The sequence below is a fragment of the Cheilinus undulatus genome, linkage group 17 (genome assembly GCF_018320785.1).
Source record: "Cheilinus undulatus linkage group 17, ASM1832078v1, whole genome shotgun sequence".
Classification (NCBI taxonomy): Eukaryota; Metazoa; Chordata; class Actinopteri; order Labriformes; family Labridae; genus Cheilinus; species Cheilinus undulatus.
Genome location: NC_054881.1, coordinates 9,015,146 through 9,030,501, shown reverse-complemented (window position 1 = coordinate 9,030,501; position 15,356 = coordinate 9,015,146). Strand labels below are relative to the sequence as shown.

At 39.7% G+C, this 15,356-nt stretch overlaps 1 protein-coding gene across 1 annotated transcript in view; it reads right to left on the bottom strand.

The window, feature by feature from the left end:
• Window positions 1-991: 991 nt before the first annotated feature.
• dmgdh (dimethylglycine dehydrogenase) overlaps window positions 992-15,356 on the bottom strand; it is a 33,313-nt gene continuing 18,948 nt past the window's right edge. Inside the window, exons 7-16 of the mRNA XM_041811824.1 lie at window positions 15,146-15,344; window positions 14,896-15,065; window positions 14,643-14,796; window positions 9,874-10,039; window positions 9,563-9,693; window positions 4,903-5,120; window positions 4,550-4,707; window positions 4,178-4,237; window positions 2,118-2,252; window positions 992-1,737 (exon numbers count right to left, since the gene is read on the bottom strand). Coding sequence (XP_041667758.1) covers window positions 1,525-1,737; window positions 2,118-2,252; window positions 4,178-4,237; window positions 4,550-4,707; window positions 4,903-5,120; window positions 9,563-9,693; window positions 9,874-10,039; window positions 14,643-14,796; window positions 14,896-15,065; window positions 15,146-15,344 — 1,604 coding nt within the window. The 3' untranslated portion in view covers window positions 992-1,524. The remainder of the gene's footprint in view (window positions 1,738-2,117; window positions 2,253-4,177; window positions 4,238-4,549; window positions 4,708-4,902; window positions 5,121-9,562; window positions 9,694-9,873; window positions 10,040-14,642; window positions 14,797-14,895; window positions 15,066-15,145; window positions 15,345-15,356) is intronic.

Here is a 15,356-nt window from a genome sequence, read left to right as displayed (position 1 = left end):
TACTTTAAAAAAAAATTATGAAAAATATGGGAAAAAGTTATAAATTATTACTACTCCTAATAATGATGATGATACTATTGCTACTAATAATAATAATAACTATTATTATTACTTCATTAGTTATGTACATTTTTTCCAGTTTTTGTATTTTTAAATACAACCTGAAAAGGCACCATTGGTATCATAATGTAGTATTAAAAATTCAAATTCCACTGAATGCAATGTTTATTCATGGCTTTTTAAATTCTAAAATGTAAATTTATAAAGACAGAAACTGTATTAATGGATTTAAGGGACAACTGGCATTTTTATTTTATATGAAAATGCTACAAAAAATCTAACTGATGTTTTAGAAATATGAGAAGCAAATCTTAAAAGCCTTGGTTTTTTTTAGATTTTTTTAAAATATTTGCATGTGTATTTATTTGTAGTCTTTAAAAATGATCTTTAATGCATTTTTGTACTTAATATTCTTAACATTAAAACACATTTAAATGCTTGTACCTCCAATATATTGGACTATTCGATGGCTGGTCAATAACTAGGCCTAATTCTCAAAGGACCTTATTGAAAAAGTTTTATATTATTTTGTTTCTTTACTAAATCCTTCACCATTTTCAAAGATTAGTAATAATTAGGGTCTGTAGAGAAAGCATGTTGTCAATGATTTTCCTGCCTTTAAATTTCAGTTCAAAATTGGTCAAAATAAATGAATACACAGGCAAACAAAAGTTAATTATCTGCTTGTATCTGTTCTATAAACTCGAGGCTTGTTTATTTGTAATTTTTTATGTAGTTCTCTTTGATAATAGGCAAGACAACTCTTCTAGCTTAATATATTTGAGTTATACTGGATTAAACTTTTTTTTTTTCTATTTTATTCATCCCTATGTAGTGGATCACTGGACCTGCAGGATGGTGAAGACATAAAGAGAGGTTTTGAATAAGATAGGGGACATTAGAAAGGCAAAAAGTCAAACCCAAAGCAGTGAGTGCATTGCTTTAATTATCAAGATATTAATGTAAACCAATGACATTACATTTTAGTAATACAAAAAGATTTATAAAACAATCTTTGTACAAGTTTGCATTCTGTCTCAGATGATATGCGTTTGGTAACATTATGTAAAATGCAGCACTGTTATTTTGATGCAGTTCAAATCAACACAAATATGATTTTCTGTTTCAAGAATTAAGCTTATTTTAACACATAATGCCCAGCTGTTGAAGCATACGACACTGACATCTACCCATAGAAATACAGTAAGCGAATTACACATTTAACACTGTGGACTCTATGGTGCAAGAATATCAATTTATCATTTCCCTTTTGTTGAAAAACATACATAAGGCACATTTAGCTCTCTCACATACTGAATCTTTTTTTTTTTTTAACTTCCTTCTTCTTAAGAGACAGGACAGGAAGAGGAAGTTGTGAAGCCACAAACAGTTCAGTACATGGACCACATGTTGTTTTAAAAAAATAAGACTTCATTTCATCACATCGTTCTTCATCGGCCATGCTTATGCCTTGCTCTTTGCTTTCTTCTGCAGCCGGGTCCGTGTCGGCTCGGTAAGGACCAACGGCTCCTGGATGACCATGGCGTTGTATTTCCTACTTAGCAGCTCCACCTGGACTTTCTGACCCACAGAGCAGAGGTCCAGAGGCAGATAGGCGAACGCCAGGCTCTGCTGAGTGCTGTAGCTGTATGCTCCAGATGTTGTGTTGCCAACAACCTGGTGGGTTAAAACAGGAAAGGGTTAAGTAAGAAAGGGGACAGTTTGGGCCACAGCTACACCCCCTTACTGTGTGGGTGAATTACCACCAGCTTGTTCAAAAAAGTTAAAAAATAATTAAACCCTTAGTCATTTCCTAGCCACTCCTCCACAGTGAAAGCAGTCACAGGGTTAAGAAAAGGGGTGGTAAAAGGGTAAGAAAAGAAAACCACAGTGGCAAAAGAATCTGACTGCACTTAGAATATGTGGTTACCAGTTTAAAAACTACATTCTACCAACAGCTGACAGCCAAAAGCACATTATCTACCAAAAACATGAAAAAACAGGGACAAAATAGCCAAGTAATGCTACAAGTGATCCCTCCAGTGAGACTCACTAACCTTGCCGTTATACCAGACCGTCTCGTTGCCCTCAGGGTCGATGTCGTCTGTATCCAGTGTGATGTAAGAGAGCTTCCTCCTCAGGCCTTTAGCTTTGATCTCCTGAAGAGCAGCTTTGCCGATAAAATCAGCCGGCTGGACAAAAACAAAAAGTAGGCTTTTAGGATTTTGTCTTTGTTAAGTCAACTGTAAAGAGAGAGCTCAAAAACTGATGGTGATGGTGCACTGACAGACCTTTCTTGTATTCGGTCATGATACTTTCTTTATTGCATGTCCCTTTAATGCACACTAAATGATTTGAAAATCTTAGATAGCTGTAAAACATGAGACACCATAGATATAAGGACGGTTTCAAGCATTTTTTTTTACTTTATAATCCTCTGAATGTAAACACAAGATCAGTGTTTCCCAAACTTTTTCCTGGTGACCCACTTTTTAGGAGGTGCAAGCCATTGTGACCCAGTCCAAAACTGGCCTCATGTGTATCTCATTAGTTAGGCTAATTGTGCATGAAAAATGTGTTTGACCCCTTCAATACAGTTTCTAACCCATGGTATAGTTGTATTGCTTATCAAGCCTGCCTTCAATTCTGTTCTCGGCTGGTTAGTTGAACTGGTGGCTGACAGACTTGCTTTGGTCTTGACCTTGCACTTTCTGCTTTACAAGCCTGGAAGGGGCCACTTCTCCTCTGCAACATAGGACCTTCCGTCGCTGTTTGGCCTAACACAATAGGTTTCTTTCTTTTTTATTAGCCAGTTTTAAATGCCTAGCTCTCCTTTAATCCAGTGGCTTGTAGAGCCTTGTTTTCTGTTTTATTATAGTGGAGTGGGCGAGTTTACTAGAGTGGAGCTCCTCATGTGGCTTTAATGTGTAGTGCAGACATACAGTAAAAGATATATAAATGCTGTAGGGAAGAAACTCTGAAAGCTCTTTGGTCAACCACAGGTGGGTTAGGACCCAAATTTTGGGAATGAGTGCACAAGATAATTTGGCCAGCCCTTGAGACCACACACCTGCTTTCTGTAGTAACGATTAAACAGTGGTGATTTCAGACTCACGAGATCTCTTAAACACACTATCTAGTCTTCTTTAATATAAACATAGGACAAAATGTAAGGAGATCTGTGTTTGGTAGATTACTTCTTTGTTGCAACAGTGCTCTTTGGCAGTAAATCTTATACAGCTGGAAAGTCTTTTTATTTCCCTTTCAATTGTGAGATAGATGCATTTGTGGGATGAGCAGCAGAGCTGAGTATGTGGGTTGCACCCATAAAAAAATTTGCCAAATCTTTGCCTATGACAAACTTATTCTGCTGTTGCTATTGACTCTTGTTTTGAGCTTCTGTTACCCCCCCAGGTGACTCTGATCTTCAATCTAAATGCAGAGAGATATTGAGATGAGAATCTGCTACAGGTGGCAATCCCATATCTCCATAGGACAGGTCCAAACTCTTTCCTTCAGGATGAGTAAACTCGCCCACACAGAGTGGGGTTTATCAGAGACTACCTCCAGAATTTGGGAGTGGAGACGATGGAATGGCCCCAACTCCATTGAACACTTGTGGAATCAGCTTGGGCATGCTGTTCCTGCCAGAGTGATCAACACAACCACGTTGGCTGACTTGCAACAAATGCTGGTTGAAGAATGGGATGCCATCCCACAGCAGTGTGTGACCAGGCTGGTGACCAGCATGAGGAGGAGGTGCCAGGCTGTTGTGGCTGTGTATGGTTCTTTCACACGTTACTGAGGCTCCTGTTTGTTGAATGAATAGTTGTGAAATTATGTGTCCAATATGTCTTGTTTCTTCAGACTTCAATCATCCAGTCCACCAAACACCGAACAAGAGTCAATAACAGAATAAACTGTTTGGCATTGATAGAGAAGATATGGCAAATTTTGCATGGGCGCAACCCACATTTCAGCTCTGCTGCTCATCCTGCAAATGCATGCTCCTTACAAATATGGCACCATTTAAAAGGGAAATAAACAACATTTCTAACAGTATAAGACTTATGGCCAAGAAGCATTCAGTTTGATTTTGATCAAATTGGATGGTTACCTTGTTCAGTTTGATGAAATAATCCAGTCCAGCCTCCAGAGGGTTGGTGTCACAGTTCATCTGCAATGATAGAAAGTTTAAGTAACCAAAGCTACAGTCATTACCTTAAGGATGGTAAAGTTGCCTGGCTTAATTTGGTAAAATGACTGAAGAAGAGGTAAAACAGGTATTCTGACTCGGTCCAAAGTCAAGTCATAAAAATACTTGATATCACATTTTATGTCTGAGGGTTGTCGTAAGTCTCAGATACAAAAGAGGGGTTTATCTATCTGATTCCAATCAAGCTGTCTCTCTTGGCAGGAAACTTTACCAGGGAACAACTCTTATAATCCTAAACTATAACTTTAAATGCAGATGTGTAAATCTGTGCACCTCGGCTCCCCAGCCTCTGAAGCCCTTTTCCAGTCTGAGAGAGTTCATGGCGTACGTCCCGAAGTTGTCGATTCCTTCATCTTTTCCAGCCTCCATCATGGCCTGGTACACAGCTGCCATGTTATTCTGGTCGATGTACAACTCCCAGCCAAGCTCACCTGAACACAAATACATGCCATCAGCTTACAGTGTCTTTGTGTCCCCAGAACCATGAAAAAAAAAGCAAGGAAACTGCTCAGTCCAAGTCAACAAATCTTCCTCCAGTCACATGCAAATGTCTTCATGTGTCATCATTTTGAGATAATCAAACAGAGGATTTAATTTGACTTTTAGATAATTATGAAAGCAAACACCTGTGTATGAGATCCTGATAGCTCTGACAGGAATGCCTGCCAGCTGGATGGACTTGCAGTGTAGGAATTTGAATCCAGCGTCGCTCAAGTCTTCGTCGGTCAGTTTCTGGAGAACGGTGCGAGAGTTTGGTCCAGCGATGCCCAGCACACCTATGCCGTCTGTTACGTTTGTGATAGCTACGTCATATCCACCGTTGGCAGCTTCGTCCTCTATCCACCTGAGTTAAAATCCCCAAAATGAAAACTTTAAGCAGATAAAAACAATATTAACACATTATTCAAACATGTAGCAACTAAGAATGTTGCATTTTGTCACATCTTCATTTCAGCCAAAGTCATCAGTTAGGGTAGGGGGAGCCTCAAAATATCACATTACAAGGAAATTTGCTATTAGATACTACCAAATTCAAAGACTGCATCTGTTGTTAAACGGTAGCCACAGCAGTGTTTTTTGTTGAAGGTCCTCTTCTAGAAAAACCACCACTACACAACGGCAGCGCCTCTTGTTTCACGTAAGGCAATTTTTCATCGTATAATCCTCCAAATGCACACAATAGACAATGAGGTCTGACCCTAAGACCACACATCTGTAGTAAGATTTTACAGTACTGCACACAAGAGATCTCACAGAACCACAAACGTGACTTCAGAAGAAAAAAAAAACATGGAGAAAGATTAAAATCCTTGTTTGGCTGTCTCGTAAGACTTCAAAGTTGCATCAAAAAATGTGACAAAGAATGAGGATGAAATCCTGACTGAGATGAAGATATAGTTGTGTTGCATGACTGTTGGAGGAATTATGAGCTAGATTTAGAAATATCAAACATGTTTGATATATTATTGGAGGTCAAGGAGGCTTTGAGGCAATAAGGAGCAGTAAAATAATCCTTCTGACACCACAAACTGGAAGATTATTTGAAAAAAGTATCATTTTAGAGGAACTTCGACACAGACATGCCCCCAGTCGTCAGTGGGGGCAAATCTTTCCTAAAGTCAGGCTTAAAATTGTGTAATATGTGGCCATTCCTGGGTAAAATCAACTTGCAAAGCAGGGGAAATTGCCAGACTCCATGTCTGTCATCGGGTAATATCCATGCAGAACAGTCATCCTTAGAATACCTGCTGCTAATACTCGTCTGGCTGCAGACATCAGACTTCCATAAAGGCATGTGTCACTGACATATAAGCATAGCTCTTGGAAAAGGAACAATGGCAAGAGAAGAGCTTTAAAAAAACAGAAAGAGACTGATGCATACTGAGAGCAAGAAAGAGGCCTTGCTAGCTGCAAATGTGAGAGTTAGCCCTTTATAAGATCTATTAGAACTGCTTTCTTTTTTTTATAAATATCCAAAATCAGCATCATTTTAAACTCTTAAAATCTTTTAACCCTTAAAATGTGAAATGGGGCAACAGAGAACAGCTGTCATCAGTGAGTCCTTTTGGTTTACTGATCTAAGAGCACATGCATTTACAGATGTCCATGTGCCATTGTCACTGGGTTCTTGTCATGCTAGGAGCTGTAAATGCATCATATGTCATTGCTTTGCTAAGGGTAAGAAATTAACTTTGATTCACGGCCATACTGGCAAGCAGATTAAAAATCCACCAAGCACATAAGTTTGGCTTACCAGCCAAAGTAATACCCTGTGTTTTTGTGTCACATGCACTTTTTCCTTACATTTCCTTGCCATAAAAAGCACTACAATCACCTTACAATCACAAATGTGAAACTGAGGCTATAGTTCCCACCCCTATTCAGGCCTGCTGATGGGTCTTGACAGTTTTGTTCATTAAGTTACAAAAAACCTCGCAAATATCTGTCTGCAAGTAACAAATCTGCTGCAATCAAGGATTTTCTCATTTGAGCTCCGACAGTTTCATACACACATACACATTATTCATTTAGTTTGCATGTGTCTGAGTGTTTAGGTTTTCATGTGACACTCGCTGCTCCTGCATTGCGTGGTGTGTTAGAGTAAGTCAACTAAGAATGTGTCTGAAGAGACGATATCTTCACTATTTAAAATGCTGTTTAAGATGTCAACAATAGGCTGGGTGGATGTCAAGTTCCTAAATGCTGAAAGTAACCTGTGTGCTGAATGCAGACATGATGAGAGAGAAGGGAGAAAGTTGGATCAACCTTTTGTAAAAGTAAACCTGTCTGTCCACACCAGATCTCCATAGTGCACATGAACCGCTGCTTTCATTTCCCTGCAATAGGTACTTAAAAGCACTAATTTCCTTCATTGGTTGTGCTGTTTGTGTGTAAATGTCTGAGCAATCCTGAGAAACTCACACATGCAAACAGCAGCAGGAGAAGGAGCAAACACTCACAACAAATGGGTAAAAATCTCGTACAGGACTTCTTGGTACAAACATCTCCCCTGCAATGTGTCACAAAGTCCTCTGAAATGTACCTGCCGAATAAAAAATCTATGTGTATTACTGCAAATATTTCTGTACTACCTGATATCACATGTTTTAAAATGACAAAACCTCTGTTTTCTTTATCAAAGATAGTATAAGAAGTGCTACAGTTATAAAGTAATTATAGTAATAATGTTGACCAAAGAGAGAGAGAAGGCACTATCTGCACATATCTCTGCACAACTGAGTCAGTGTGCAGGAGTCTGTTTGCAGTTTTTTGTTCATTAACCCATTTAGACCAGATGCAACATTTGCATTTACAAAACTTTAAGATCCAATGTGATACAGTGGAGTTTGGATGATCTCATTACTTTTTAAGACACTTGACCAACCAATTCCTAAACGTTTATTCCCATCTCTATCTGCTGCTAAGGCTGTAAAATAATAAACACTGAAATTCTGTGCAGTTTTCAGAAAACACTGAGGATTTTCAAGATTATTTTCAAACAATTTCAAACACCTCTTACTTCTATTTGTTAGCAGGGTTCCTACAGATATATTTGTTTGTTTTTTTAAGATTAAAGATTTTTTTTTGGGCTTCTCCATGTCTTTATTTCACAGAAGAGGACAGTGGACAGAGTTGAAAATGGGACAAGAGTGGGGAGAGACATACGGCAAAGGACTACAGGCCAGATTCGAACCCGGGCCGCATACATGGGTTGGGCCTTAGACCGCTAAGCCATCTGCGCGCCCCCTACAGAATTTTAAGAATCAGATTGAAGACCTAAAGACCTTCTTCAGGACCTTAGCTGAGAAAAATAAATACTACTTATTGTATAGTAAAAGGTCAAAAATTAGATTAATAAGGAGGTAATTGATATGATATATTTTTGGGTCATAAAACCCTAAATTTTATTATTTCTGGCACATTTAATACCTCTTTTCTATCAATATAACATAAAGTGATATGCAAAAAGCATGTACACCCAAAAAGAATAAAATAAATCTTGCTAGAAATGAAGATTGGTTAAAGACACGTCTTACTCAAGAAGACATTAAGTGCTTTAAAATTAAAAAGTTCAATTTAAGACCTTTTAAGATTTTTCAAGGATCTGCAGGAACCCTGTGTTAGCCACAGTATCAAAAAAGGATTTAACACTGTTAAATTTTTACTAACATTGCATTTTAAAATTCCAGTATCCAAACCGCCTGGGTCTAACAGGCTAGTTCTTGAATTCTCCACTAGAGGCTGCTACACAGCATAAAATTGTCCTGTACTTGGGGAGAGAGCTGGTCTAAACTAAGTGATTTAAAGTGCTACTTCTGATTGGAGCAGATGGAGGGGCGTTGTGTTGACAGCTGCTGAGAGGTTTTAAGTTTCTGCTGTATAAAACAGACTGTGAGAGAGTTTAATTCAGCACAGCTTGATTCTCAACTCCAGCCCGGGTGTGAATGAATGAGAGCCGAGGAGAGTTTTCCTGGAAATGCCACATCAAAACAGACAACTCTTAGAATAGAGCTTTTCAGAAGACATAACAGAAAACTTCTGAGGAATGAAACTAAAATGAACAACACTCGGTGGGAAACTTAAAATACTTGTAGGAAATTGATGTGTTGGCATCGTAATGCACATGCAACTACTAAATGATTCTTGAAAGGTCTTTCAGTTCTTTAAAGCATCTTTGAAAATTTTTGCTTTAGCTTTATTTGGGCAATGTTGCAGCTTGGCTGAACAGCGAACACTGGCTGAACATTGATTGAAATTAGACGAGGAAGCCAAAGTTTTGGAGGAAAATGGGCTGATATTTTCCTATCTTTGGTGAAAAGTTGGAACAAGTTGTAAACAATGGTGATAAATCATCACCTTTTAATTATAGTACAGACCAGTATGCTCCTGTGTTACCTTAAATGTTTAAATTGCTAAGTTCCTGCAGTCTTCCTCAGAAGAGTCCTGTGACATTGCTATGACATGCATTATCAGCTGATCTTATGCAGGTATGGACAACCACACCCCCTGCTGTCTGGCAGCTTCTTGAGGACATCATCCCAAGTGTTGGGCAACAAGTAAGCTCTCTCCTCCCTGTTCAGCAGGGGGCATGGTCCCCAAACTTGCATAAAATCAGCTGATGGGACACGTCACAGCAACAACACGTGACTCTTCTGAGGGAGACCGCAGGAACTTCAAAACATGTCAAGGTAATGCAAAACTTGTTTGTCAAGACAGTGTGAGCTTGTTTGGATAACTGACACTTATTGACTTTATCTCAGATCAAGCCTGTATTAACAGTTTTACCTGAGGTCATGACGCTCTGATCCTGAGCCTGTGATGAGCAGGAACTCTCCTGGAGACAGCTGGGTGATGGTAACTTCAGCAAAGACTCTTCCAGTAGGTGTCAACATGTGGCTGATGTTAGTCAGACCCACCTGAAAACACACAAGTAAAATTCACATAATTAATGAGCAGTATCCATATAAACTTCTTTTCAAGAATGATTGAATGATGTCTAGCAAAAAGCACTGAGATGTTGGATTATAAACCATTTAACACAAGGTTTCACCTACGCAGGCTAGCACTAATGCTATCAGCGTGTGTATATGCCCTACCTTGGGCATGGTATTGGCAAACAGGCGGTCCAGCAGCTTGTGTGAGTCCTTTCCTTTGACAATGAATTTGCCAAAAGGAGTCAGGTCGATCACTCCCACCTTCTCCATCACCAGCTTGCACTCTCTGCCAACCGGTCCAAACCAGTTGGTGCGTCTGAAACTGGGCCTGATAACAAAAAAACAATACTCTCTTTATACCTGTGTCTGTTTAGTTAATTAAGACAAATCCAAGCAGAACCAATCTTTTCTACTTCTTTTTATTGACCATGTTGCATAATGCCAAACCAATGTGAGGGTATGAAGAGGAACATTGTTCTAGCACAAAGGCACAATGAGGCATTTCTTGCTAGAATATTATAACACTCTATAATCACAGTGAGAAACTTGGTAACTGCTCTATAGAGATATTGCGGCCTCTAAAATCTCCTTTTAGACACCTGCTTTGACTTTGGACTTGATAAAAGAGAGTTGAACAACACCAGCAGATGACATGGCACCTCAAATCATCACCGAATGTGGACATTTTACACTTAACTTAAACCTTATAGTGCATCTCCGCTCTTGCTCCACTCTGGAACCTTGATTTCAACCCCTAAGCAACAGCTAGCAGCTAGAGTTGGAGATGATTCATTTGGTCACTACAGCTGACCAGGAGGTTTCACAGTGCATCATGATTCCAGCCACTGACAACTTTTCAGGAAATGCTGACTTCCTTTCCCAGTAGGACAAAAGAAACTGGTTTGCTGGTCATAGTTTTACTGTGCTTGATTTGCAAGCCAGCAGACATGACTAGAACCCCATAGAGAATCTAGAGAGTATTGTCATGAGGAGGAGAGAGAGCAGAGCCACCGATACAGTCCAGCTGAAGGCTGCTATCAAAGAAACCTGGGCCTTTATAGGAACCTCAGCAGTGCCACAGGCTGATTGCCTCCTTGATGCATTGATGTTATAATCTATGTTAAAAGAGCCCTGACCAAATGACTTTTCAGCCAGGACCACTTTATCAAGACAAAAACAGAACTGCAGTTATTTAAAATGAGCTTTATTAGCAGTTAAAATTTGGACTTAATCAGCAGTTATTTATAAATTCTGAGATCAACCTGCCCATCCTTGTGCTTAAATGGAAAGCACTGAGCAAGAGTAGCACACGTCTGCCCTTCTCGTGCATACAGGGAAAACCTGAGGCAGGTAAAGAAGCAGCAAAACCCCAGAACAGAGCAGGCATCAATGACAGTGTTACTTTGATTAAGTCAGAATTATCATAATGGAGGAGCTTGGTTGGAGGAAGGATGCCAACAAGCAGCTTACAGAGGGAGCAGCAAAGAGCAGGCAAGCTAGAGCAGCTTAAATAGGGCAGTGAAAGTACAATTTTTCAATTGGATGCCAAGAGGTGAATCACCTAAATGTCAGGGCTTGCATGAAGACAGCTGTTTTTTAGTGATGTTGTGCTAATTAATACTGTAGCCTGCCTGAACTTGCACTACGCTTAGTTATTTGCTAGTTAGACAGTCAGTGGGAGGTTTTTCGTTCAACACATCAACCTTAACACAAGTTACACAAAACAGACGAGCAAAGTGTGTTTTCCATCCTTTTTTCATGAGCTGTAAGCCATAATAATCAAGACTTAAACAGAAAAAGCTTGCAACGTTTCACTTTATATGCATCGACAAGGACTTTTTTTGGGATGTACTGTATGAAAATAAAGAAGAGTGTGCTCCAGAACAAGAGCAGTGTGAATACTGCCAAGTTAACAGGTTTATGAGACTGTATTTTTACATGAGTGCCTGAAACAAATCCATGCGTGCATCCATTGTAGTCACCACTTATTCTGATTGGAGTCACAGGGGGCAATCCCAGCTTTCATTGGGCAAGAGGCAGGGTACACCCAAGACTGGTCCCCAGTCAGTCATAGGACTGATATACAGGGACAAACAACCAGTCACAGTCACACCCACGAGCAATTTAGAGCTGCCAATTAACCTAACGACCATGTTTTTGGTTTGTGGAAGGAGGCCAGAGTACCCAAAGAGAACAGCTCCTGTTTGGAATGAATGTTGATGCTGAAATCCTCATTATGACATGAAAATGCACTGATATCCAGAAGACTGACTGTTAACCATGTCACAGCATGCTCATATTTATTTAGCACTGAAATATACCTAAGGCTAACTGGTATGTTTTACTTTTTTTGCCGTGCAAGAAATGGGTGAGTAATTCTTTTTATTGACATGACAAAGCTGAAATAAAAACTAGGGGATACTGTGGCAATGTGTCTCAAAATTACCAGAAATAGGCCTCATGTTGGCGCTACATGAAAATTCCAGGGTTCGCCAAAAACATTGTCATTTATCCTCTGAAAGTCATTGAGTATATGCACAAAATTTAATTGTCATAAATTCAATAGCTGTTGAGATCTTTTAGCAAGTGTACAAATAACGTACATACCATCCTACACTGCCATATCTAGAGACAAGCTGATGCTATTACTGAAAATGTTCTATGAAAATGTCTGGGCATGATGCTGCCAGAACATCATGACCGGGTTTCGACATTAGTTAATGACAACCCTCCATTTAATGGATATTGAGCATGTTTGCAGTCCCAAACACTTAAGGGTTTGTCAAGACCCCAACACATGCTGAATCATCTTGAGACTTCTGCTATGGTGGTTTTTAAAATGTCACGGTTTGGACTCAGAGACTTAGATCTTGCACATTGTGTGGCTGTGTCCAATGCAGTCACTGGCAGCCATCTGCATGTGCTGTTAGCAGCTGTCCTGCTCTTTATGAGTGGTATCATAACATCTAAATGGTCCTCTTGTGCTGCTGCTCAGGGATACAGGAACTGTGAAATGACCTGTGGTGAGTTTGTCTCTGCAGAGGTTGGCAGGGAGCTCTGGATGAGCACATTTGTTTGTCCTCTGCTGCAAACCTCCCATCTTTAGCGAGGAACGCAGTGACCTCAAATATTTATTCAGACTGGTTGCGTCTCCACCAGACACCACCAGAATCTTTTTCTGCGTGCATAATCTTTGGTAAGTGTTAGGTCAATACTCAGGAGCTTTAACTTTATTGTCCTTCTTCCTCTATTGTAGTAAGAGGTTATTTCAGAATGGATTGGGTGGGTGTGGCTGTAGACAGCTAGTTAGAGGACTGCAATGGCAGTTTGCAATTAAAATAAAACAGGGTTTTCAAAGTGTCTGAGAGTGAGCCTCGCCTCGGAGGAAATAATTTGTCTGTGGACCCCCACCTCCATAAAAAACAAGATAATGAAAATATAAGTAACTATTTTTCAAAGATTTATGTTTCATCTTTCAACATTTTTAAATTTTTAATGTTTTTTTAAATCTTTTTTTTTGTCTTTAAACATCCATCTTACCAAGGCAATCAGTCATTTACTTTCAGTAATGAGTTAAGTGTGAATACTACCTGATTTTTTTATGCTTTATGCTCTGTTTTAATGGGATCTATGAGTTTGCATCTATGCAGGTGATGCAGGTTTGCATAACTGCAGTTCATCCTCCACCTTCAGCCTTGCCTAATGCTTTTGGGGCCAAAAACCTGCACATGCTGTGGCTGTCTTCTTGTTTATGGCACTAAATGTCTGTTACCTTCAATCACCAAAATTCCTTTTACTACCTGTCAAAAACTTCCCTTGGTTTTTTTCACTAGACTTAGTGCTTTATCTCTGCCCCTAGAGTTTATACATAGCCTTATGCTGTCATCAGCTTATTCATCTTTGCAAATTCAACACTGTGGCTGCTGAGCATCATCAAGACTAATGCAGGAAAATCCTAACTTTAACAGTCGAGTCTATAGTATAGTTTCTGTAGGAAATATAAATCTGTCCATTTTGCCCCACAGACAGCAGAAGTTAGCATAGCAAATCACCTTCTGGTTTATGGTTCTGCACCTCCCCTGAAGTTCTTGGGCACTCCCCCAGGGAAGGCCCACCTCACACTTTGAAAGCCAGTTAACTAAAAGTAACTACAAAACAAGAGCTACAACAGCAGATAGGAAATACTTTGAATGTCTTCATCTTTGAATGATTTTACTACTTTCTTTCCAGTAAAAAAACAAAAAAAACAAAAAACAAAAAAAACAGTTTAATACCAGGGTATAAGGGATTTCCCAATTGATTGAGAACCAGTCATCACTGACCATTTTGAATTTTAAAAAAATGTGATTGATAGACAGGATCTAAAGCCTCAAGTCACAAATCACCAAAACTGATCAAACATGATATATTTCTCACTAATCCCTGCTTGCATAAATGCTGATGCACCACACTGCTGCTGCTGCTGCTGGCAAAGCGTAACCTCCTCCACCCCAGCGTCATCCTTTATAGCATAAAGTTTGTTGCACCCTCATATTCAGATTCATTCAATGATGGATTAAATGCTTTTGAACTAATTTTATTGTATTCAATTAACATTGTCATAAATGCATCTATCCATACGGAGGTTCCTAGTCGTGCACTCCCTGGAAAGTCAAAGCATTCCTCTAGACTAACCCATAGCACATCTTTTGAGCAGAGCCTTCTCCGCCAAGTAAAACTGTAGATCCATTTTTGCAATAACATGGTTAAAGGTATGACCAGTGTTCCTGACTGAACAGTGTTTAATACTGTGGTGATCTGCCAATCCATTTCTGCCAATCTCAATCATAAATGATACTGGCAGCATGCAAATCATGATTAAAGCATCGTTATTACACATATTTAGATTGTATATAAATATCATATTCAGCTCTCCTGCCAGTAAGTCTTACTTGTATCCGATGTCATCTCCAGGTTTGTAAAACCAGTGAGGTTGTTCCCATCCAGCGTGAAAGCCCATGGAGCATTTGTCCTTCAGTAGTTCATAAACGCCGCTTGTCCGGCTTGTTGGTCGACCACAAAACCGCTCCTCCTTGGGGTAACCGACTGGAAGGACCGACAGAGTTCAGGAAGACATATCAATGCATGAAGTGCCAGTAAACAAGAGAAAATTTATGTGTTTTTATTATCTCAGATTCTTCTCACCTACGTTGTTGAAGCCATAGGATTCTCGAGCTTTAGCACACATGTAAGGTATGTCTGCCCATGTGCCATAGCGGTTGGGGTCGCATTCAACCAAATCATAAGGAGGTTCTCCATTTATAATCCAGTCGCTCAGGAACTTACCCATACCGCCAGCATGGATGACTCCATACCTGAAGACAGTCAAAGCTTTGGCAGATATCCCTCTTGTAAAATATAAAAGGTAGAAAAGAATTAAGGTGTCAACACATACCCAAAGCCTATGGCACACCAGTAGTTCCTGACTCCTTGGTGTGGTCCGACCATCGGCAGCAGGTCAGGGGTGTATGTGATTGGTCCAGACACGATGTTGATGATGTCAGCGGTCTTTAGCACAGGGATCATCTCCATCGCCATCTCAACGTGCTCCATTATCCTGTCGAGATCTGACTCAAACAGCTCCTTTCCGAAACCTGCAGAAAACC